Genomic DNA, 26,418 nt, shown 5'->3' on the forward strand with positions numbered 1-26,418 from the left:
TCTGGAAGGTCATAAAACATTCAGACCCAGGACAAGACAATTATTAACTGCTGTCCAGTTTATCAAGAGAAACCTCCAAGAAGACCATTAGCACTTAAAACATACATTTGGTCCCTAAATAATGGTCTGGAGTCTTGAGAAAGGGTCGAGGGATGGCGTTGCAATGTCTAGAGAAACTGAGAAACTAGGCTTCCAAGAAAGCCATAAAATCGACAAACTGGACATTGTGATGTTTACATTAATTGGTCAAAAATGATGTATATTACAGTCATGAGACAACCCTAAATGTATAGATCAATACTAGAAAAGATATAAAACTGCTATAATCCTTGCATTTTGGGGGCCCTTCATCCCCTCTCAGAGTCTATGCTGAGGATTTTGTATCTCTATCTTTTAAAATAAACTTTGCCTCTGTGTTTGCGAGTTGCCCGGAATTCATTCTTAGGCTTCCTGAACAGAACTCAGGTTTCACGTTTCATTATCACTTCCTAGCCAATTAATTTCTTTTCAAATGTAACAAAAGACTTTCATAAGGGCTGAAATTTTACTGACTGTGGGGTCTGCCACCTTCAGCCTTAATCAGGAAATAAATATAGCCTCCATACTTTCAGGGAACTCCACTAACAGCTGAGAACATCACCAAACTACTGTTCAGTCCTTTCACACCAGGCTTCTGCCCAGGGACATCAAAATTACCCCCACTGTCACCCCACCCCAGCAAAGGAGTATGTGTTAGTCAAATCCCTATTTTCTTGGGACCCAACCAATATTTCTGATGAGCCCTCCACCTCCAGACATGACTGACTCTAGATACAGACCATGCCCAAGGGCTCTGGGAACAGGCTCATACCAAGCCTGTGGGGGTCACGTCTGTGGCGGCAGTATCCTGGATGGAAGGGCACCACCATTAGTCTAAACATGACTCAAGAAAACCCAAACACAGTGCGCCCCTGAGGGTCCTCGAGGTCCCTGGGGGCAAGGACCAGCCACACTGGGCCATCAACTGTCTCCAAGAAAACTCTACTAGTGGATACTGGGCTATAGGAGGTACACACCCTGATCAGGTCACATTCAGATTTTAATTACACTCACCCGACCTCCCATCTAAATGGAGCCATTCATCTAGTCAGGAGGGAGCTGGACTGGACTGGTAATGCAAGGAGTTGTCGCCCTGTAGCATCCTTGGTAAGCCTAGCAACGAGGAACAATTTATAAAGCCAAAGCTACTAAAAAAACAAAAATAACAAAAAAGGGCACTTGAACATTGGCCTGGGCAACTAAAGAACCCAGATGTAATCTTAGAAAGATGAAATTTTCACTGGGCCTCTGGTCACATGACAACGACCACTGCCTAGCTCCTGATTACCTTCTGGCTGATCAAGGAGGACTTCGTGCCCTTGCAACTGGTTCCTATTGTTTCTATGTTAACATGAGTGGTCAAGTAGAAGACAGTGTAACCTGACCATTAGAGAAGGCTGCTTGCAGAAAGAGAAGGACGAATATCATATGATATCGCTTTTATGTGGAATGTAAGTAAAGGCTATAAATGAACTCTTTAAAAAATAGACTTAGAGTCACAAATGTAGGGAAAAAAAAAAGCTATGGTTACCAGAGGGTGACAGGAGGGACAAATTGGGGCACTGGAATTGACATACACACACTATAATATATAAAACAGATAACTAAGAACGACCTACTGTATAGCACAGAGAACTCTATTCTGTACTTTGTAATGGCCTACATAGGAAAAGAATCTAAAAAAGAGTGTGTACATGTATAAGAGATTCATTTTGCTGTAGAGCAGAAACTAACACAACACTGTTAATCAACAAACTATACTCCAATAAAAATTCAAAGAGAAAGTCGCTTGATCCAATACTCAGAAGGCCCCTGACTGAACAAATCTGGGACAGTATCAAAAGGGTAATCTCAGCTTCCTGGGCTTCTGCCATTCTTAGGACCCCTTACAATTATTCTCCTCCTGCTTTTTGGCCTGTATCCCCAACTGCCTCGTTAGTTTTATCTGGTCTTTATCTGGGTGTGAGAATTGGGACTTTAGCCAGGTGACAAACATATTTATTTTAGCTACCCACGCCAGTATTCTTGCTTGGAGAATCCCATGGAGAGAAGAGCCTGGCAGGCTACAGTCCGTGGAATCACGAAAAGTTGGATATGACTGAGTGACTCTTTCACTTTCACTTCCTGTTTTTGTCTGAGTCTCAGGCTCAAATGAGGAAGTTATGGAGAAAAACAAAAACTGGTTAGAACTAGCTAGGCCCAAAATTGGAGAAGGACATGGCAACCCACTCCAGTACTCTTGCCTGGGGATTTCCACGGACAGAAGACCTGGAGGGCTACATTCCACGGGATCGCAAAGAGGTGGACACAACTGTGCGACGAAATTTCACTTTCAGGTCCAAAATGGTGAAAAACCTAACCTCCCCTAGACCCTGAGCCTCATTTATGCATTCGCTGTAATATACTCACCAGTGCCGTGACAGCTGACCATGGTCATGACAACAACCCACACAAGGACTAAAAAGAGTGTTTCCTCAATTTTGGGTCCAAACCACACCCTTATTCTCAGATAAGTCATGAATATTCCTTCCTCTATTGATTCAATTTCCTTGCTTTTACCTTGACCCGAATTGGGTTGAGGAGTTGATTTGTGAACTAAGCTCTTGCTTCTCCATTCTTTGGTCATTGAATAAACTTGTGCTGTTCCAGTCTCACCATCAATTTAGTTATTGGCTGTGGGAATCTGAGTGGAAAAGCAACCTCTTCAGCCAAGAAAAGGGGTCTTAGCCTGGGCTAGGAGCCCAGCACAAGGCGGGAGACTAATTTGGTGACATCAGTTACATAAAGGAACACCGTCTTCAGAGCCGGACTGCTTGACTTGGGATCCTGCTCCATTACTTATTGGCTGTGTGGCGGTAAGCAACTTACTCAACCTCTCTGCTTCAGTGCTTCAGGTATAAAATAAGCGGCAATAGTGCCTTTCCCTCCAGCAGGAAAACTGGAAATGGGTGCCTACCCAAATCAATGAAAAGTCCTCACCTTCCCATTTCCAGGCACATACACTTTGAAAATTCACAAACAGAAGGCGTTTGGAAAGTTCCTTGCCCTGTGTGAAGTTAAGGACAATTTTTTTCTACTTTATTATTTACAGTAGCCACACCCATATACCTTTTCTAGGCCCCTCTTTCCTTAAGGGCCACCAAATGGCCAAGAGATGAAGCTACACACACTAAATACACCACCATCAAAACAAGCGTAGGAGCTCCCAATCCCTGGAGATCCCCCAGGGTGTCCCATAAAAGAAGGAAATACTAGAAATTTGGGAAATATAAATGGGTTAGGGTCCAGAAATAAAACAATTATTAATCATCCAAGTGTGATTAAAGCCCAAAGGTTCAGGACCACATAGTTAGAGGCCGCAGCTACCACATGGAACACTTCAGTTAAGAAAGAGCTGCAACTCTCTGAGCTCTTTTTCATCTGTGTGTTTCCTCTGGGCTCAGGGACCCTTCAGTGGTTTCAGGACCAAATGATTCCTGGGCAGGACCACCTGCATCAAGACCATGCACTGCTTCTCTGAAGGCTAGAGATTGGGAAAGACCTCACAGGCTTCAGGGACCCTATCCCCAGAGTGATCCTCAAAGGTGGAAGTGGAGATATCCACAATAAGGAAAGGGGCTGATCAAATAAATCCTCCAGTCCTGACTGTGTGTCCCAGGCAAAAGCAAAACGTGTTCAAGAATAGTGTTCCTAATCATTAAATAAAAAACCTTTCATTTTTTTACCCATGTGAAATTTGTCACAACTAGGAACCAGGTCATACAGTGAGAGCCACACAGGGAGAAAGGGAGAGGGAAAGAAATACATGGTCATAGACATGGAGGCAGAGGGAACCCAGTGGAGTTGGAACACACTGTCGCAAAGGGCATGTGGGAAAAGGTGGGGACATTACTGAAAGATGGCAAAGAAGCTGGAGCACTGAAGAACTGTGGTGCTGGAGAAGATTTCTGAGAGTCCCTTGGACAGCAAGGGGATCAAACCAGTCAATCTTAAAGGAAATCAACCCTGAATATTCTTTGGAAGCACTGATGCTGAAGCTGAAACTCCAATATTTTGGTCATCTGATGCAAACAGATGACTCACTGGAAAAGGGTCTGATGCTGGGAAAGATTAAGGGCAAGAGAAGAGGGTGTCAGAGAATGAGATATATAGATGACATCACAGATGCAATGGACATGAACTTGGGCAAACTCCGGAGATGGTGAGGGACAGAGACCGGCAGTGCTGCCATCATGGGGTTGCAAAGAGTGGGACAGGACTGAACGACTGAACAACAACAATGGTCCAGGGCACTATTCGATAAAGGAAGCTGTTCATAAGCTGCTTGCTTGGGGCTGGGGACGGGGGTAGGGGGTGGGGGTATGAGGTTCAGAACTGGGAATTCCTGAGCAGTTCAGGGGAAGCCTGTAAGAGTAGAGGCCTGTGTTCAGTGCATTTTCCCTCTGGGCTGTGATTCCCCCTAGACAGCCTTCCAGCTTCCTGTTTTCTGGCTCTGGAGGGGCTGCCAGGGGCAAGGCACGGAGACCCTGTATCTCCGCCACCAGGTCACCGAGTTCCCTCCCCACCCCTGCTCCCCACTTCCTTGCCCAGTCGTGCTCCGCCTTCCCAGGGTGCAGGGTGGGGGGTGGGGGAGAGCAGGACAGCATTGGGAGGGTCCAGACTTGTTTTCGAAAGGCGTGGCAGCGGAGGGCGCCGTTGACTACCGCGTATCACGGCCTGGGAGCGCTCACCAGAAGAACAGGCGCGAGCAGAGGTTCGCTTTCTGCAGCGGGTTGGGCTTCACCTTCGGGTAAAGCGGCGGCATCGTGCCGGCCGGGGCGGGCGTGGAGCGGCGCTGCGCTGCTCTGCGGGCGGTGAGGCTCCCGCTCCTCCTGGAGGCGACCGCGGGGATGTTGGACACCAGTCCGCCTTCGGGGTCTGCTGGACCGGCCCTGAGAACAACAGGCTTCTGTGGGTGGAGCACCCACCGCCTGCCAGGTCTCCGCCTCCCGGGACTGCGCAACCTCCCGCGTCGCCTCCGGGTCACCGGCTCTGCGCTGCTGTCACGGCTCTGGGAGAAGTAGGGCCGTGTGGGGGGTGCTGCAGGACGAAGAGGCCGTCAGGCCAAAGCTTCCAGGAGCCACAAGCAAGTGGGAGGCAAGGGCCCCGGCTCTTTGATGGAGGAGGGTAGGCGGACCGGACAGCACAAACCAACCAGCTCCAAGGATCCCACCTGGCTGCAAACTCTGCTGAAACTCCTATTCTGAGCCCAGGGGCTCACCCAGAAGGCAAAGAGAGGAGGCTCAGGCTCTGCCCTCCTCTGCTGCTCCGAAGCTCCCCATGGGCTGTGGGGAAGGACTGGAGAAAGCTGGCAGAAGGCATGATCAGCCCATGTGAGATGTCCTGTGGCATCTCACATGTTGCATTGTGAGGGAACCTCTGTGAGCTTTTTGCTACCCTCTTAGATTGGGAAAGGGGAGTCTGAGGGGAGAGAAACTGCCTCCTAATTTCTTTCATCATGCTTTCAAAACTTAGATAAGTAACAGTGACATATGTTACAAAATACATTTCTGGGGACCTTACCTCAGTTTCAACTCTAACAATGTCCTGGTCAGGAAGGTATTATCCCTATCCTACAGATGAGAAAGATGAGGCTCAAGGACAGCCCTTGTCCAAGGTCTTGTCCAAGTTTGGGGTTCAGCATGGTTGTCTCACTGGTACATGGATAGTGTGTGTGAAAAGTGCCTAGAATATGCTGTGTGAATGAATGAATGACTGCAGGACTGAATGAACAAAATCTTGGGCTCCTATTCAAAAGTGTTTCGTTACCAGCTCAACAGGTTCTCTTCCCTTCTACTCTAAATGAAGAAATATCAAAATTTATGTACCTTCAACAAGATCACATTATTCTTTAATAATTTCTTATATCCCTTGGCTAAGATTGGTGTTATTAATGATGGCTTTTAGCTTCAGTTATGCAAGATGAAAAGGTAAGTTCTAGAAAACTGGTGTACAGCAATGTGATAATATTGCTGTGTACCTTTAATTTGCTTAAAGAGTAGTAGTTCTCAACATAAAAAAGAAAAAAAAAAGACAGAAAAACGGAAAAAGTATGAAGTAATGGACATGTTGATTGGCTTGGTTGTGATAGCTTATGGTGAATGGCGTCAAATTTGTGATCTCCAAAGCAGAAGATTTAGCTTCGGGCCAGGGACCAGGCTTGATCACTCAAGAGCTTTTGGGTAGAAGAGTTTTATTAAACTGTGAAAAAGGACAGAGAAATCTTCTGACATAGACATCAGAAGGGAGACGGGGGCGGGGGGTGGAGAGTGCCCCCACTAGGTAGTCTTATCAAGGCCTTATATATTTTACTAGACCCACTCCCACAACACACATTTGAAGATGACAGGATTAGTCAGAAAGTTCTCAAGAAGGAGAAACATGTTCTGGAGCAAGCTACATTGTTATATTGACTACCACAAAGTGATGTAGGAAAAAAAAGTTTGTCTTTTCTCCTTGAGAGCCCCAGACCCCTGTCTTCTTCTTGAGGGCTCCAGACCCCTTTCTCCTCCTCGGGGACCCTGGACTTCTTAGCAACCTACCTAGGAATTGACTCTCTCAGTTGTGATGAATATTTCACAATGTATATGTAAATCAAGTCAACATGTTGAACATCTAAATATATATACTATTTGTCAATTATACCTTAATGCCAGAGGGGAGATTGATTTTAAAGAAACCTTTAATGTATTCAAACTTTTTTTTTATGAGTCAAACATATAAGAATGGCAAGGTGTTGATAATTTTGTATTGATGGGCATGATAAGAATTTATTACACTATTTTCTTGATATTTCATGCATGTTTGAAATTTTCTGTTGCAAAAAAGAAGAATGATTGGAGCTGAAAATTTTAATTTTTCAATTACCTACCTTTCTTGTGTTAGCTTTCTCTCAGATAATGCAATCCATAATGTATGGTACCAGACTTGTCCTGATTTACATTCCTCTTTTACATTCCCTACATTTTCCAGTGTTGTAAACACTCAGCAACTAGTTCTACTTCAAAAATAAAGGAATTGGTTGCTGCAGTTGGAAGTCTGTCAGACTGCCCCAGACTGTTCCATCCGGTCCCCACAACTATCTCAGGACCATAATTAGCCATCTCCAAACTGACAAATACATTCAGTCCCTTTAGCTTCTGCTGTCTTTTTATTTGTTTTGGTTTTGCTTTGTTTTGTTTTGTTTTAACTAAGATCTTTTGAAATTTCTTAGTAACCTCTTCTGGACATAAAATCCTTGAATGTGATCTAATTCATGAAAAGAAATCATCCTCACATTTCAGAACTTTGTTACTAGTAATAAATTACTTCTGTCACTTCCCACTGGCTCTGAGACATACTTGCATTATGACACTTTTACAGAGAGTTCTGGTATAAAAACTTAAACAAAACTCCTTATTTTCTGCCAATATATTCTATTTGATCTCCCTTTAAGGTGTTATAATAATAATAATGGAACCTTGAGTTATTTTGTTTTCAGTTCATCGGAAACACTAGTCCATTACTGAGAAGAGTTGTCCAGAAACTGTTAAGAATTAATAAAGATGCCCTGGGAAAAGAATATACCTAAAAAATTGAAATTCCTATTTTCATTAGGCTCACAATCTAGAAAAAGAATAGGTAAAAAGGAAATTTCAGCAAAAGAATAAAAAATAATAAAATAACACAAAAACATTCATTCTTACCCTGATAAATTAAGGATGTTTTGTGATGCTTCTGGCGCTGATTGTATCACACATTTTCACCCTTCAAATGTTTTTCAGCGAAATAAAGAGGCCTAATAGTCATTAAAAAAAAAAAAAAAACAGAAAACCAGAATACCCCATCCTAATGAAGGCAAAGTCTGATAGGCACTGTAGTATATTATTGGAAATATATAAATTAGAATAGTTTTTTCACAAAATAATCTAACAATATGTATTTTTAAGAGCCTTAAAAATGTTCATTCTTTGCGACTCAATAAGATTTACACTTTGAAGATGAAGAAGATAAAAAGTCAGCTATAGCCAGCTATTTATGTACAAATACTCAAATAGTAAATAATCTTCCTGCAATGCAGGACACCAGGATTCTATACCAGGATCAGGAAGGTCTCGTGGAGAAGGAAATGGCAACCAACTCCAGGAAGTACTCTTGCCTGGAGAATTCCATGGACAGAGGAACCTGGCAGAGTATAGTTCATGGGATCACAGAGTCGGACATGACTGAGCGACTAACTCTCACTTTCATGTTTCTCAGAGCAGTGCTTATTATAATATTAGAATTTAGAAACATCCTAACTTCTAAGTTCAGCAATAGCAAAATGATTGAATAAATCATGAATCATTTTTAGAGAAGTGCTTTAGATTTCCCTGGCTGTAGAGTGGATAAGAATCCACATGCCAATGTAGGGGACACAGGTTCAACCCCTGGTTCAGGAAGATCCCACATGCCGCCAAGGGACAACTAAGCCCAAGCACCACAACTACTGAAGCCTGTGTGCTTACAGCCCATGCTCCGCAACAAGAGAAGTCACTGCAATGAAAAGCCTGTTCAGTTCAGTTCAGTGACTCAGTCGTATGTGACTTTTTGTGACTTCATGGACTGCAACATGCCAGGCTTCCCTGTCTATCAACAACTCCCAGAGCTTGCTCAAACTCACAACCATTGACTCGGTGATGCCATCCAACCATCTCATCCACTGTTTCCCTTCTCCTCCCACCTTCAATCTTTCCCAGAATCAGGGTCTTTTCCCATGAGTCAGTTCTTCACATCAGGTGGCCAAAGTATTGGAGTTGCAGCTTCAGCATCAGTCCTTTTAGTGAAGATTCAGGACTGATTTTCTTTAAGATTGACTGGTTTGATCTCCTTGCAGTCCTGGGGATTCTGAAGAATCTTCTCCAACACCACAGTTTAAAAGCATCAGTTCTTTGGGGCTCAGCTTTCTTTATGGTCCAATTCTCACATCCATACATGACTACTGGAAAAACGACAGTTTTGACTAGACAGACCTTTGTTGGCAGAGTAATGTCTCTGCTTTTTAATATGCTGTCTAGGTTGGTCTTGGCTTCCCTGGTAGCTCAGTCAGTAAAGCGTCTGCCTGCAATGCAGGAGACCTGGGTTCGATCCCTGGGTCAGGAAGATCCCCTGGAGAAGGAAATGGCAACCCACTCCAGTATTCTTGCCTGGAGAATTCCACAGACAGTGGAGCCTGGTAGGCTACAGTCCATGGGATCGCAAAGAGTTAGACACGACTGAGCGACTTCACTTCACTTCACTTCTAGGTTGGTCAGAACTTTTCTACCAAGGAGCAACCATCTCTTAATTTCATGGCTGCAGTCACCATCTGCAGTGATTTTGTAGCCTAAGAAAATAAAGTCTGTCAGTGTTTCCTTTGTTTCCCCATCTATTTGCCATGAACTGATGGAACAGGGTGCCATGATCTTCTTTTTTTGAATGTTGAACTTTAAGCCAGCTTTTTCACTCTCCCCTTTCACTCTTATCAAAATGCTCCTTAGTTCCTCTTCGCTTTATGCCAAAAGGATGATATCATCTGCATATTTGAGGTTATTGATATTTCTCCTGGTAATCTTAATTCCAGCTTGTGCTTCATCCAGCCCAGCATTTCACATGATGTACTCTGCATATAAGTTAAATAAGCAGTGTGGCAATATACAGCCTTGACAGACTCCTTTCCCAATTTGGAGCTAGTCCATTGTTTCATGTCCGGTTCTAACTCTTGCTTCTTGACCTGCATACAGACAAGAGGCAGGTCAGGTGGTCTGGTATTCCCATCTCTTAAAGAATTGTAAATAGTATCTTGTAATCCACAAAGTCCAAAGGCTTTGGCATAGTCAAGAAAGCAGAAGTAGATGTTTTTCTGGTATTCTCTTGATTTTTCTTTGATCCAACAGATGTTGGCAATTTGGTCACTGGTTCCTCTGCCTTTTTAAAATCTAGCTTGAACCTCTGTAAGTTCTCAGTTCATGTACTGTTGAAGCCTAGCTTGGAGAATTTCGAGAATTACTTTGCTGAGTGAGGCCCCAGAGAAGCCTTCTGATGGCTGCAGCTCCAGCGTGCATCTGACTGCAGCCCCATGAGGGACCCTGAGCCAGGTCACCCAGCCAAGTTGCACCAAGATTACTGACCCTCAGAAATTCTGCAAGATTTGGAGTATCCAGGAGTCTCCACAGAGGTGTGAGTCGGCAGTGGCCTGCTGCTGAGTTAGGGGCACTGAATGCAACATTGTGTCCACAAATCCTTTTGAAGGAGGTCTCCATTATCTTCATTACCCCCACCATAGTTTGGCATTAGGCCAAACAACAGAGAGAGAACACCCATAAACAGAAAATTATATTAAAGATTTACTGAGCATTGCAACCCATCAGAATAATACTCAGTTTCCCTCGCAATCAATTTCTCTCATCAGAAATCTTCCATAAGCCTCTTATCCATATCCATCAGAGGCCAGACAGAAGGAAAACCACAATCACAGACTACTAACCACACTGATCACATGGATCACAGCCTTGTCTAACTCAATGAAACTATGAGCCATGCCATGTAGGGCCACCCAAGATGGACGGGTCATGGTGGAGAGTTCTGACAAAACATGGTCCACTGGAGAAGCAAATGGCAAACCACTTCAGTATTCTTGCCTTGGGAACCCTATGAACAGTATGAATAGCTCATGTTCCACAACAAACAGTAGCCCCCACTCACCACAACTAGAGAAAACCCAGGAAGCAACAGCAAAAATGGTACTGAAAGCTTTGAACAATAACCAAAATGGGAGAAGATCTTAAAAAACGCTGGATGCTGAGAGTGATGAAAGCAACAAAGAAGTTGTGAGGTATTCTGGCAAAGAAGCTCTTAGGCTCTGCCTGCCATTCCCATTCCTTCATTTCTCTTTCATGGCAAAACATGTTGTGTATCACCTGTCAACTCAGAATCAGCCCATTGCATATTGACTATCTCTACTGCACTGACAGATAATACCTTTTTCTGACTCAACTGTAGGTTCTTTCTGGATTCTTACTTTGTAGTAGGTTTTGCTGTATTCTGCCTGGTGATGGTATGTTACTATTGACCAGAGTCTACCACATAGAGGAATCGAGATCAAAATGATAGTCTTTTTTTGGGGGGGGGGCGTGTCAGGGGAGGGGTTTGTTTGTTTTACTCTCTGCAGTGGGTTTCTCTGGATTCTGTGTGATGACAATATTTTATTTTACTATTGACAACAATCTACCAGATGGAGGATCCATGGTAAGGTGATAGCTTTAGAAAAGATGCAACTGGGAAAGAGCAACTGGCTTTTGGTTCAAAGCTGGTAGTTTTGGTCCGAGAGCCTGAGGTGCCACCTCTTCAAATCAGCTGATCTGTAAGGATACATTTAACTCCATGTAATGTAGCCACACAAAGTTCAGAATCAAATTATGTGGTATAGCTTGCTTGTATCCCATGAGAGACACCACTCTGTCTAAATTGAGACCAAATTCTGGCCTAAAAGTTTTGATACCTTTATGTGTATGTCACTTATTGTTCTGCAACAGCCAAGAGACTTAAGTTTCTACTCATTAATCAAAACAGCCTGGAGGCTATTTCTAGCACACATCTAGATGTCCTGTTGGTCATAACCTTTACTCTGCCAACTTCAAACCACTTTTCTTACTTCAAAACTTAGAATTTCACCCAACAACTGATTACCAAGTATTGCCATCCATTTCTATCAGTCAACTTGTTCAGTTTCCATAAAAGAATAACCTCTGTACCATAATGGCCCTTCTTTGTAGATCCATTTAGGTGTTTTATTACATTTTCCTCCACTGTTTAAAAAAATAGAAGATGGAAAGAATCGATATGCTAATATTAACAACAATTAATGTAAATATGGCCCAATGCTGTAAAGAGCAATATTGCATAGGAACCTGGAATGTCAGGTCCATGAATCAAGGCAAATTGGAAGTGGTCAAACAAGAGATGGCAACAGTGATTGTCGACATTCTAGGAATCAGTGAACTCAAATGGACTGGAACTGGTGAATTTAACTCAGATGACCATTATACCTACTACTGCGGACAGGAATCCCTCAGAAGAAATGGAGTAGTCATCATGGTCAACAAAAGAGTCCGAAATGCAGTACTTGGATGCAATCTCAAAAATGACAGAATGATCTCTGTTCATTTCCAAGGCAAACCATTCAATATCACAGTAATCTAAGTCTATGCCCCAACCAGTAACGCTGAAGAAGCTGAAGTTGAAAGGTTCTATGAAGACCTACAAGACATTTTAGAACTAACACCCCAAAAAGATGTCCTTTTCATTATAGGGGACTGGAATGCAAAAGTAGGAAGTCAAGAAACACCTGGAGTAACAGGCAAATTTGGCCTTGGAATACGCAATGTAGCAGGGCAAAGACTAATAGAGTTTTGCCAAGAAAATGAACTGGTCATAGCAAACACCCTCTTCCAACACAAGAGAAGACTCTACATATGGACATCACCAGATGGTCAACACCGAAATCAGATTGATTATATTCTTTGCAGCCAAATATGGAGAAGCTCTATTCAGTCAACAAAAACATGACCAGGAGCTGACTGTGGCTCAGATCATGAACTCTTTACTACCAAATTCAGACTGAAATTGAAGAAAGTAGGGAAAACCACTAGACCATTCAGGTATGACCTAAATCAAATCCCTTATGATTATACAGTGGAAGTGAGCAATAGATTTAAGGGCCTAGATCTGATAGACAGAGTGCCTGATGAACTATGGAATGAGGTTCATGACATTGTACAGGAGACAGGGATCAAGACCATCCCCATGGAAAAGAAATGCAAAAAAGCAAAATGGCTGTCTGGGGAGGCCTTACAAATAGCTGTGAAAAGAAGAGAAGCAAAAAGCAAAGGAGAAAAGGAAAGATATAAGCATCTGAATGCAGAGATCCAAAGGATAGCAAGGAGAGATAAGAAAGCCTTCCTCAGCGATCAATGCAAAGAAATAGAGGAAAACAACAGAACAGGAAAGACTAGAGATCTCTTCAAGAAAATTAGAGATACCAAGGGAACATTTCATGCAAAGATGGGCTCAATAAAAAACAGAAATGGTATGGACTTAACAGAAGCAGAAGATGTTAAGAAGAGGTGGCAAAAGTACACAGAAGAACTGTACAAAAAAGATCTTCATGACTCAGATAATCACGATGGTGTGATCACTGACCTAGAGTCAGACATCCTGGAATGTGAAGTCAAGTGGGCCTTAGAAAGCATCACTACAAACAAAGCTAGTGGAGGTGAAAGAATTCCAGTTAAGCTATTTCAAATCCTGAAAGATGATGCTGTGAAAGTGCTGCACTCAATATGCCAGCATATTTGGAAAACTCAGCAGTGGCCACAGGACTTGAAAAGGTCAGTTTTCATTCCAATTCCAAAGAAAGGCAATGCCAAAGAATGTTCAAACTACCGCACAATTGCACTCATCTCACATGCTAGTAACGTAATACTCAAAATTCTCCAAGCCAGGCTTCAGCAATACGTGAACCGTGAACTTCCATATGTTCAAGCTGGTTTTAGAAAAGGCAGAGGAACCAGAGATCAAATTGCCAACATCCGCTGGATCATAGAAAAAGCAAGAGAGTTCCAGAAAAACATCTATTTCTGCTTTACCAGAACACCTGACCTGCCTCTTGAGAAATCTGTATGCAGGTCAGGAAGCAACAGTTAGAACTGGACATGGAACAACAGACTGGTTCCAAATAGGAAAAGGAGTATGTCAAGGCTGTATATTGTCACCCTGCTTATTTAACTTTTATGCAGAATACATCATGAGAAACACTGGGCAGGAAGAAGCACAAGCGTGAATCAAGATTGCCGGGAGAAATATCAATAACCTCAGATATACAGATGACACCACCCTTATGGCAGAAAGTGAAGAGGAACTAAAAAGCCTCTTGATGAAAGTGAAAGTGGAGAGTGAAAAAGTTGGCTTAAAGCTCAGCATTCAGAAAACGAAGATCATGGCATCTGGTCCCATCACTTCATGGGAAATAGATGGGGAAACAGTGGAAACAGTGTCAGACTTTATTTTTGGGGGCTCCAAAATCACTGTAGATGGTGTCTGCATGAAATTAAAAGATGCTTACTCCTTGGAAGGAAAGTTATGACCAACCTAGATAGCATATTCAAAAGCAGAGACATTACTTTGCCAACAAAGTTCTGTCTAGTCAAGGCTTTGGTTTTTCCAGTGGTCATGTATGGATGTGAGGGTTTGACTGTGAAGAAGGCTGAGCACCGAAGAATTGATGCTTTTGAACTGTGGTGTTGGAGAAGACTCTTGAGAGTCCCTTGGACAGCAAGGAGATCCAATCAGTCCATTCTTAAGGAAATCAGCCCTGGGATTTCTTTGAAAGGAATGATGCTAAAGCTGAAATTCCAGTATTTTGGCCACCTCATGCGAAGAGTTGACTCATTTGAAAAGACTCTGATGCTGAGAGGGATTGGGGGCAGGAGGAGAAGGGGACAACGGAGGATGAGATGGCTGGATGGCATCACTGATTTGATGGATGTGAGTTTGAGTGAACTCCCGGAGTTGGTGATGGACAGGGAGGCCTGGCGTGCTGCGATTCATGGGGTCGCAAAGAGTGGGCACGACTGAGCGAGTGAACTGAACTGAATGTAAACATGGAGAGAGCATGAAGTGAAAGAAAGGAGGTGACACTTCAGTCTGGAATGGATGCATATTTCAAGTAAGCTGGTTCATTATGTATTTAATTTTTCAGAAAGAGAAACCATTTTTTGAACCTATGAAGTATCTAGGGCAGCTTTATTCAAACTACCAAAATTTGGAAGCAATCACGATATCCCTCAACAAGTGAATGGACAAACTGGCTCATCCTGGCAATGGAGTACTACTCAGCACTAAAAACAAATGAGCTACCAACACATGAAACAACACGGAGGAAACGTAAATGCTCATTACTAAGTGAAAGGGGTCAGTCTGAAAAGGCTACATGTTCTATGATTCTAACTATATGACAACAAGGCAAACTATGGAGACAGTAAGGGATCAGTGTTGCCAGAGGGTGGAGATGGGATGAGAGATGAGTAGATGGAGCACAGGGGATTTTTAGGGCAATGGAAATACTCTGTAATATACCACAATGATGGAAATGTTATCATACATTTGTCTAAACCCATGGAATGCATGACACCAAGAGTGAACCCTGATGTAAACTATGGATTTGGGGTGACTGATGTGTCTCTATAGATTCATCAGATGTAGCAAATCTTTCACTCTATGTTGATAGTGGGGAGGCTATGGGGTGTGCGGGCAGGGGAGAGAAGGAAATCTCTGTACCTTCCCCACCCCACCTCCCCCAGAAAGAAAAATCTATGAAATGCTTGTGAGACACTGATGATTATACATTCAAACTTCCCTGGTTATCCAGTGGTTAAGAATCTGCCTGCTAATATACGAGATGTGGTTTCTATCCCTGCCCTCGGAAGATCCCACAGGCTGTGTAACCCGCACTCTAGAGCCTGCACTCTGCAACTACTGAGCTCACCAACCATAACTCCTGAAGCATGTGCGCCCTAGGGCCTGTGCTCCACAGCAGGAGAAGCCACTGCAGTGAGAAGCCCATGCACCACAATGAAGAGTAGCCCCTGCCCACCGCAGGTAGAGAAAGCCCACGCATAGCAACAAAGACCCACCACGGCAAAAATTAAAATAAGCAAATAAATAACAATTTTAAAAAATGAAGTGTTATAATAGAAGAAATGAGATTTTTAAACTTATAGATTGAGATTCATATTAATAAAATTCCCCATTGATCCCTTATAGTATTTCTTAGACTTATACATTACATGATAACTTTCTTCAATTTAATCAAGAAAATAAGAACAATTTACCTTTTCTCTTGTCAATTTTTAAAATAACTTATAAAACACTACCAGAGTTATAATCTCCTTCCTACCCCTTGCAAGTCAAGTCCATTTTGCTTCATTAAATTTTATGTTTATTAAATATAACTTCAATGAAAATAAGAGAAATTGAGTTTGAGATAAGAAATACATCTATAAAATTAATATGTATTGCATATTATTAATATTTAATCTATATTTTAGATACTTTTATAAAATCCGGGGTTAAAAACCTGAAATATTCTTTCTAAACATAAAGAACTTTAGAATTCTTTCTTTGTCTTCTGAGAAGAGACTTCCCTTGCTTCCTTGTATCCAGTCTACTTTCAATTGCACTCTCAGGGAAGCTGTGGGTAGAAAAGTACCAAATTGCATCTGAATGAAATGTATTTCCTATTCTCACCAAGCATACAACTTATACTATGTGTACAATTCCCATTCTTAAGAGTCACACCTTTGCATGAAGGCTTTCATTATATGTGGACAACAGAAATGAAGTCCATCATGTGTCAATATTAAAACAAAAGTATTGACTTTTTATGGACATTTTTTCTAACATGTATTGCTGATGTCCCTCCCTCGCAGTATGCAGAACATAATGTCAAACATTATTAACTATTTGATATCATTACCAGCAGTAGTATTATGCCATTTGGTGCAATACTCTTAGGGTCTAACAAACATAGGTATAGGGGTTTACAGATTCATTCATATACACTTACTAACAACAAATTAACTTAAAAATTTCACATCTATTTTTTCTGTATTTTTATTTCTTATCTTGTCTAATAATACTTTACTTTTTACTATTTTTAAACTAGCTTGTAAAGTAAGATTTAATAGGCTTTAAAATAAGGACCTGAGGACCTCTGCTAGGAATAATTTTGAGTTTGCAGATCTAATTTTGGCAACCTAGATGCCTCTTGGTGTCAGATGTCTTCTGTGAGACTAAAATTACCCAAAGATGACAGCTGGAAAAGTGAATGTTATCAGAAGGTGCTTTGGTTTACTAATGGCTTTACGAAAGTGAAGGTGAAAGTGAAAGCTGCTCAGTCGTGTCAGACTCTTTGCAACCCCAGAGACCATACAGTCCATGGAATTCTCCAGGCCAGAATAATGGAGTGTGCGGCCTTTCCCTTCTCCAGGAAATCTTCCCAACCCAAGGACTGAACCTAGGTCTCCAGCATTGCAGGCAGATTCTTTACTAGCTGAGCCACCAGGGAAGCCCATGGCTTTATAAGTGTTCCTAAATGATTAGTAAATTTCCTCTCTTCTTTTGACATGAAATAGTTTAAGAATGCTAAAAATATCCCCCAATTTTATTTTTTAAATGTAAATAATTCCCAAATAGATTACATATAAAGTATTCACACTTTTCTGTAGTTATTTAAGGCTTTTCATTAAAAAATAAGATATACAGAACCAAAGAGAAAGAGGGAGAGAGAAGCCCAAGGCTGAGACCTGAGACCGTCCAGCATTCACAGGTAGAGACTCACCCAAGGAGACTGAGGAGGGAGAGAATGTGCAGTCACTGGAGTGCAGGAGAAGCTAGAGCCCATGCCTCTGAGAGGCTGGTAGGTTGAAGGCAGAAGAGTACCAGTTGGATTTGGCAAAGACAGGGGTTTTGGTGATTTAGGAAAAGCATTATTTTAAAGAGAAAGAGATTGAAGCCTTTTAAAGATGTATTGAGCAGAGAACTGTGTCTGAAGGTGTGGAAAAGTGGTTATACACAACTCCTATGAGAAATTTTGCTGTGAGGAGGAACAGAAAATAGAAAAAGAAGTAACTGCAGGACTATAACCCTTGAGGAGGCACTCGTCCACACTGTGAACTGTTCAATAGCCAGTCTAAAATACACTGTTTAAGTAACATGGGTGAGCCGATGTTGTCAGTATCTGCCCTGGTGCCTTCCATGTCACCCTAGCCTGACTTCCTGCAACTCTGCCTGAGGGCTTTGTCTGCCACCTGAGTCAGCTCTGCTACAGCACAAGGCAGCCAGGAGTGCTAGGGAATTTAACGTCTTCCTCTGCTTTCCCCCGGCAGCCTTCAGTCAACAGACAGACAGGAGCTGGTGTGTAAATACCCCTAATCCCTCACTCAGGGAAGCTAACCCTGAGGCTTGTACTCCACACTGTCTCCTACGGTTTCCCAGCAGGATTGTGTTCCAGTACCCAGCCTGGAACATACATGATAACACATCCTGTGTGGCCCTCTCCCTGTTTCTTGTCACACTTTCCCACTCCATTACCAGTGTTTCCTGGGACCCCTTCCCAAATAACCTATTGCATTCAAATTCTCATCCTAGACTTTAGCTTCAGCACACCCAAACTAATGCAACCAAAAATATTCATGCAATGACTTGAAATCATTATACCAATTTTGCACAAGAATGCACGAAACAAGAAACATTAAAAGAAAATATTTCAAAATGATAACAATAATCATTTCTTTATTGTGGGATTATGGGTGATTAAAAAAAAAAAAATCTCGTTTTTCCTCAAGAAAAAAAAGTGGTTTTCTTTTGGTAAAGAAGTACTGTAATTACAACATACAGATTAATAGAGATTTTGTGAATTTCAGAAGGTGGTCTTAAAAGAACAAATAAAGGGAAAGAAAGAAAGGGAAGTCGTTCAGTCATGTACAACTCTTTGTGACCCCATGGACTGTAGCCCACCAGGCTCCTCTGTCCAGGGGATTTAGCAGGCAAGTATACTGGAGTAGGTTACCATTTCCTTCTCCAGGGGATCTTCCCAACCCAGGGATCAAACAAACCCAGGTCTCCTGCATTGCAGGTAGACGCATTACCATCTGAGCCACCAGGGAACCCTAAAACAATACAAAGTATTGCTAAAGAAAATATGGCTGCTGCTAACTTTCCCAGCAGCCTATAGCAAATGAAGTACCAATATTCATATGAAAAACACACCAATGGCTATTGTTATAGTCACCATTTATCAAATGTGTAACAATACCCTTTTATCATCTCACAAATCCTTGCAATATTACTGTAAGGTACATATTATTCTTATCTTTTTATATAGAATATAGTTCAGACAACAGTGAATTCTCCAAAATGGGGGAAGATTTGAACCCAGATATTGGTCCCAAAGCCCATGAACTTCCTGCCCCTTTGGGCTGCCTTTCTCTGTACCTTCAGGTATTATTTTAGAGTCACCAACAGAAAGTCAAAGATTAATCACTGCATCAACATTTCTGATGTGCTTGATGCAATTTAGACCTAGGAGGATAGATGTGTAAAAAGACACTTTGCTGGGGCAAATGGCTTCTTCAGAGCAAGCTGAAGTGTGGTCACCAGAGTCATGTTGGATAGAACAATTGGAACACTGTGCTGTCAAGCCCTGGAGGCAAGAACAGTACATCACAATGGTGGAAAAATCAAACTGTACCACAGAGAGATGGATTTTTTAAACTACGAGGCTGAGATATACCACAATCTTAAAGTATATCTGAGCTTAAAGGACTAAAAATGGCAGAGAGTACATAATAACATGCTGTAGAATTAAGTTGTGGTCAGAATTAAGTTCTTTGCTCTCACTTTACACAAGAACAGCTCTTACTTTTCTCTCAGCTGTATTTGCTGTCAAGCAAAATAGTCATATCTACTAGAAAGCAGTCAAACACTACTTTATTTACAAGGTAAAATGCAGATTAATCTTTAAGAGATAAAGGGGAAAGAAGCCTGTTATTTCTACTTTTAGCTTACAAAAATGAGCCAAGAGTTATAATCATTGGATCTTCACTGGTTCACAATGCCTGGACCAAAGACTTCTTAAAGCAGGTGGAGAAGGACCACTCCCTCAGACTCGAGTGCCCACTCAATGCCCTGCCCACAGGAAGTCTTAGAAAGCACGTGCCTGGTGAATGATGAGGATACCCACACCCCACCAGAAAGAGGAGGGCACCACAACCTCTAAAAACATTTCAGTTCAGTTCAGTTTAGTCGCTCAGTCATGTCTGACTCTTTGCGACCCCATGAATCACAGCACACTAGGCCTCCCTGTCCATCACCAACACCTGGAGTTCACTCACACTTACATCCATCGAGTCAGTGATGCCATCCAGCCATCTCATCCTCTGTCCTCCCCTTCTCCTCCTGCCCCCAATCCCTCCCAGCATCAGAGTCTTTTCCAATGAGTCAACTCTTCGCATGAGGTGGCCAAAGTACTGGAGTTTCAACTTTAGCATCATTCCTTCCAAAGAAATCCCAGGGCTGATCTCCTTCAGAACGGACTGGTTGGATCTCCTTGCAGTCCAAGGGACTCTCAAGAGTCTTCTCCAACACCACAGTTCAAAAGCATCAATTCTTTGGCGCTCAGCCTTCTTCACAGTCCAACTCTCACATCCATATATGACCACAGGAAAAACCATAGCCTTGACTAGACAGACATTTGTTGGCAAAATAATGTTTCTGCTTTTGAATATGCTATCTAAAAACATTTACTGTGACTCAAAAATTTCTATGTGTCTCAGGACCAAAGGGAGAACTATTCTTCCCACACTGCCTGAGATACACAGGGATAGTGGCCAATACTGATCAGTGGAGGTGAACATAAATGACGGACAAAGTGAGCCAGATTACTTAGATGTCTGTTCTACTGCTAGGTTGGTCCTGGAGGAATCCTGTTTTGATATACGAGAGGAAAAGAGGAAAGACCAAAGCATATTCTTCTTGGGGCATGAAGGCAGCTACCCAGCAACTGTTGCACAGAGAAAAGTACATAAGCAAGAAGTAAAATTCTGGTTTCTTTATCTCTCAAATGAATAAATAAATTTCAGTGAACAATAAGTGCACATCAGTATAAGAGGAAAATAAGCAACTTCAGATTTTTCCCATATATGAAAACCATCTGATTAAAGAAAATAAAGGCACTCAAAAGTGTTGTTTTTGAAATTGTTTCTGAAAGAAGTCTTTCCCTTCTCCAAGGGATCTGCCCAACCCAGAGATCAAACTCAGGTCTCCTGGATTGCTGGTGGATTCTTTACCAACTCAGCTATCAGGGAAGCTCTCCTGAAACAAAGTGTGATATAAACATACAATGTAATATGACATAAACCTACAAAGAAATATCAGATCAGATCAGATCAGTTGCTCAGTTGTGTCTGACTCTTTGCAACCCCATGAATCACAGCACGCCAGGCCTCCCTGTCCATCACCAACTCCTGGAGTTCACCCAGACTCACGTCCATTGAGTCAGTGATGCCATCCAGCCATCTCATCCTCTGTCGTCCCCTTCTCCTCCTGCCCCCAATCCCTCCCAGCATCAGAGTCTTTTCCAATGAGTCAACTCTTTGCATGAGGTGGCCAAAGTACTGGAGCTTCAGCTTTAGCATCATTCCTTCCAAAGAAATCCCAGGGCTGATCTCCTTCAGAACGGACTGGTTGGATCTCCTTGCAGTCCAAGGGACTCTCAAGAGTCTGCTTCAACACCACAGTTCAAAAGCATCAATTCTTCGGCTCTCAGCCTTCTTCACAGTCCAACTCTCACATCCATACATGACCACAGGAAAAACCATAGCCTTGACTAGACGGACCTTTGTGGGCAAAGTAATGTCTCTGCTTTTGAATATGCTATCTAGTTTGGTCATAACTTTCCTTCCAAGGAGTAAGCATCTTTTAATTTCATGGCCGCACTCACCATCTGCAGTGATATCACTCAGCGTTAAAACTGCAGGAAACTCTGACACGTGCTGCAGCATGGACGAACCTTGAAGAGTGTGATGCTGTGACTTATAATCAGAAATATTTTTGGTCTTCAATCTCTTCCTGGCTCTGAGCTGCTGAAACACTTTGGAGAACTGAAAGTGATGAGGTGTCTTTGTTATAAGAAGCCCCTATCAGCCCCACCTGGGATTTTGAATGACTGCTTCTCAGTCAAACCAAATGCTTGATCAAAGGAAGGAACTTTCAGCCCCACCCTCCACATCCAGGGAGGAGAGGAAATGGGAACAGTTCAACCACCAATGGCCAATGTTTTAATCAAACTGCCTAAGTATGCTTCTATGAAGCCTCAATAAAAACTCAGTAGGATGGGGATCACAGAGCTTCCCAACTGATGAACATGTGCAGGTGCTGGGAGGGCAACTCTCCTGGAGAGGTCCTGAAAGCCCCCGCCCCTCCTCCTACCTTGTTCTGCATCCCTTCCATCTGGCTGTTACAGAGTTGAATCTTAGAAGGCAACGGCAACCCACTCCAGTTTTCTTGCTTGGAAAATTCCATGGGCGGAGAGCCTGGTGGGCTGCAGTCCATGGGGTCGCTAGGAGTCAGGCACGACTGAGCGATTTCATTTTCACTTTCATGCACTGGAGAAGGAAATGGCAACCTGCTCCAGTACTCTTGCCTGGAGAATCCCAGGGACGGGGGAGCCTGGTGGGCTGCCGTCTATGGGGTCGAACAGAGTCGGACACGACTGAAGCGACTTAGTAGTAGCAGCAGCAGCAGTCATCTAGTTGAGTAGACTGTTTTCCTGAGCTGTAAGCCACTCTAGAAAATTATCAAACCCAAAGAGGAGGTTATGGGAACCCTGATTTATGACCAATCCATGAGAAAAACAGGTAACGACCTGGACTCATGACTGGCTCTGAAGTTGAGAAGAAGGAGCAGTCTTGTGGGACTGAGTCCTTAATCTAAGATGAGGTCTGACACTAACTCCAGGTAGATTGTATCAGAATTGACTTAAATCGTAGGACACAGTTGTGTCTGAAGATTTGTAGAATTAGTATGGGAAAAATACCCACACACTTGGTGTCCAGAAATGCTGTCACCAAAAGACAAATACTATGATTCCAGTTATATGAGGTGCCTAGAGTAGTCAAATTCATAGAGACACAAAATGGAATGATGTTTGCAGAGTGGGGTGGGGATGCAGGGGTGGGGGAAATTGTTTAATGGACACAGAGCTTCAGGTGCAAGATGAAAAAGTTGTGGAGATGTATGGTGGTGATGGTTGCACAACAATGTGAATATAATTAATGCCCACAATCGTATATTTAAAAATGGTTAAAATGGTTCATTCTATGTTATGTATATTTTACCATGTAAGGGAGGAGAAAATTCCTTTCTGTTTTACCCTTCTAGGCTCTCTGGCTGGGGCCTTAGAAACTCAACTGATGTAAGACAGATGTAAAGAGAGAAATAGTTTATTAACCTGCACAGCATGCACAGTATGGGAAAAGTCTTTTGTCATTTACAGATAGTTTTTGCTGTACTCAGATGTGTTTATAAAACTGCTTCAGCTCCACGAAGATTCATAGGAGGGACTTTTGACAAGTAGACATTTCTGATAAGTTTCAAACCACAAGGAAATTTTGTAAGATTCAGATCAGATCAGATCAGATCAGTCGCTCAGTCATGTCCGACTTTTTGCGACCCCATGAATCGAAGCACATCAGGCCTCCCTGTCCACATAATCCCGGAGTTCACTCAGACTCATGTGCATCGAGTCAGTGATGCCATCCAGACATCTCATTCTCTGTTGTCCCTTTGTCCACTTACCCCCAATCCACCCCAGCATCAGAGTCTTTTCCAATGAGTCAACTCTTCTCATGAGGTGGCCAAAGTACTGGAGTTTCAGCTTTAGCATCATTCCTTTCAAAGAAATCCCAGGGCTGATCTCCTTTAGAATGGACTAGTTGGATCTCCTTGCAGTCCAAGGGACTCTCAAGAGTCTGCTTCAACACCACAGTTCAAAAGCATCAATTCTTTGGCGCTCAGCCTTCTTCACAGTCCAACTCTCACATCCATACATGACCACTGGAAAAACCATAGCCTTGACTAGACGGGCCTTTGTTGGCAAAGTAATGTCTCTGCCTTTGAATATGCTATGTAGTTTGGTCATAACTTTCCTTCCAAGGAGTAAGCATCTTTTAATTTCATGGCTGCAGTCACCATCTGCAGTGATTTTGGAGCCCAGAAAAATACAGTCTGACACTGTTTCCACTGTTTCCTCATCTATTTCCCATGAAGTGATGGGACCAGATGTCATGATCTTCCTTTTCTGAATGTTGAGCTTTAAGCCAACTTTTTAACTCTCCACTTTCACTTTCATCACGGGGCTTTTTAGCGCCTCTTCACTTTCTGCCATAAGGGTGGTGTCATCTGCATATCTGGTTATTGATATTTCTCCCTGCAATCTTGATTCCAGCTTGTGCTTCTTCCAGCTCAGCGTTTCTCATGATGTACTCTGCACATAAGTTAAATAAACAGGGTGCCTTGACGCACTCCTTTTCCAATTGGGAACCAGTCTGTTGTTCCACGTCCAGTTCTAACTGTTGCTTCCTGACCTGCATACAGATTTCTCAAGAGACAGATCAGGAGGTCTGGTATTCCCATCTCTTTCAGAATTTTCCACAGTTTATTGTGATCCACACAGTCAAAGGCTTTGGCATAGTCAATAAAGCAGATAGATGTTTTTCGGGAATTCTCCTGCTTTTTCCATGATCCAGGGGATGTTGGCAGTTTGATCTCTGGCTCCTCTGCCTTTTCTAAAACCAGCTTGAACATCAGGAAGTTCATGGTTCACATATTGCTGAAGCCTGGCTTGGAGAATTTTAAGCATTACTTTACTAGCGTGTGAGATGAGTGCAGTTGTGCAGTAGTTTGAGCATTCTTTGGCATTGCCATTCTTTGGGATTGGAATGAAAACTGACCTTTACCAGTCCTGTGGCCATGCTGAGTTATCCAAATTTGCTGGCATATTGAGTGCAGCACTTTTATAGCATCATCGTTCAGGATTTGTAATAGCTCAACTGGAATTCTTTCACCTCCACTAGCTTTGTTTGTAGTGATACTTTCTAAGGCCCACTTGACTTCACATTCCAGCATGTCTGGCTCTAGGTCAGTGATCACACCATTGTGATTATCTGGGTCGTGAAGATGGGGTCCTAATGGAAAACCTGATCTGCCTCTTGAGAAATTTGTATGCAGGTCAGGAAGCAACAGTTAGAACTGGACATGGAAAAATAGACTGGTTGCAAATAGGAAAAGGAGTACGTCAAGGCTGTATATTGTCACCCTGCTTATTTGACTTATAATGCAGAGTACATCATGAGAAACGCTGGGCTGGAAGAAGCACAAGCTGGAATCAAGATTGCCGGGAGAAATATCAATAACCTCAGATATGCAGATAACACCACCCTTATGGCAGAAAGTGAAGAGGAACTAAAAAGCCTCTTGATGAAGGTGAAAGAGGAGAGTGAAAAAGTTGGCTTAAAGCTCAACATTCAGAAAACGAAGATCATGGCATCTGGTCCCATCACTTCATGGGAAATAGATAGGGAAACAGTGGAAACAGTGTCAGACTTTTTTGGGGGGGGGGGATCCAAAATCACTGCAGATGGTGACTGCAGCCATGAAATTAAAAGACGCTTACTTCTTGGAAGGAAAGTTATGACCAACCTAAATAGCATAGTCAAAAGCAGAGACATTACTTTGCCAACAAAGGTCTGTCTAGTCAAGGCTATGGTTTTTCTGGTGGTCATGTATGGACGTGAGAGTTGGACTGTGAAGAAGGCTGAGCACTGAAAAATTGATGCCTTTGAACTCTGGTGTTGGAGAAGACTCTTGAGAGTCCCTTGGACTGCAAGAAGATCCAACCAGTCCATTCTGAATGAGATCAGCCCTGGGATTTCTTTGGAAGGAATGATACTGAAGCTGAAGCTCCAGTACTTTGGCCACCTCATGCAAAGAGTTGACTCATTGGAAAAGACTCTGATGGTGGGAGGGATTGGGAGCAGGAGGAGAAGGGGACAACATAGGATGAGATGGCTGAATGGCATCACTGACTCGATGGACGTGAGTCTGTTTGAATTTCAGGAGTTGGTGATGGACAGGGAGGCCTGGTGTGCTGCGATTCATGGGGTCACAAAGAGGCGGACATGACTGAGTGACTGAACTGAACTGAACTGAACTGAATGAAAAACCTGATGCCTTAATAAAGCCATTAATAAAAAGCACTAGTTACTGAGTGACCTGATGAATATGGTCATACCTTTGGTTGTTTTTTCTTTTCAAATATTACCGGTTTAAGTTTGTGTTTTCCAGACATAAGGAAACTGTTTCCCTCAAGCTAATTTTGACTTTCAACAATTTGGATTATTAAACCTTTGTAACCACTAATGCTGAAGAAGCTGAAATTGAACAGTTTTATGAAGACCTACAAGACCTTTTTGAACTAACACCCCCAAAAGATGTCCTTTTCATTATAGGGGACTGGAATGCAAAAGTAGGAAGTCAAGAAACACCTGGAGTAACAGGCAGATTTGGCCTTGGAATACAGAATGAAGCAGGGCAAAGGCTAATAGTGTTTTGCCAAGAGAACGCACTGGTCATAGCAAATGCCTTCTTCCAAGAACACAAGAGAAGACTCTACACATGGACATCACC

At 42.6% G+C, this 26,418-nt stretch overlaps 1 protein-coding gene across 3 annotated transcripts in view; it reads right to left on the minus strand.

Moving 5' to 3' along the window:
- Nucleotides 1-5,613, minus strand: part of LOC123464828 (ATP-binding cassette sub-family C member 4-like) — a 293,559-nt gene extending 287,946 nt beyond the window's left edge. The window contains exon 1 of one of the 3 annotated variants that reach the window (XM_045162458.1): nt 4,809-5,613. In XM_045162458.1, the coding sequence (XP_045018393.1) occupies nt 4,809-4,882 (74 nt within the window). In that variant the 5' untranslated portion in view covers nt 4,883-5,613. The remainder of the gene's footprint in view (nt 1-4,808) is intronic. The other 2 variants (XM_045162459.1, XM_045162460.1) reach the window with 2 other exon arrangements.
- Between the last annotated feature and the right edge of the window lie 20,805 nt (nt 5,614-26,418).

Source organism: Bubalus bubalis, chromosome 13 (assembly GCF_019923935.1).
Source record: "Bubalus bubalis isolate 160015118507 breed Murrah chromosome 13, NDDB_SH_1, whole genome shotgun sequence".
Taxonomy (NCBI): Eukaryota; Metazoa; Chordata; class Mammalia; order Artiodactyla; family Bovidae; genus Bubalus; species Bubalus bubalis.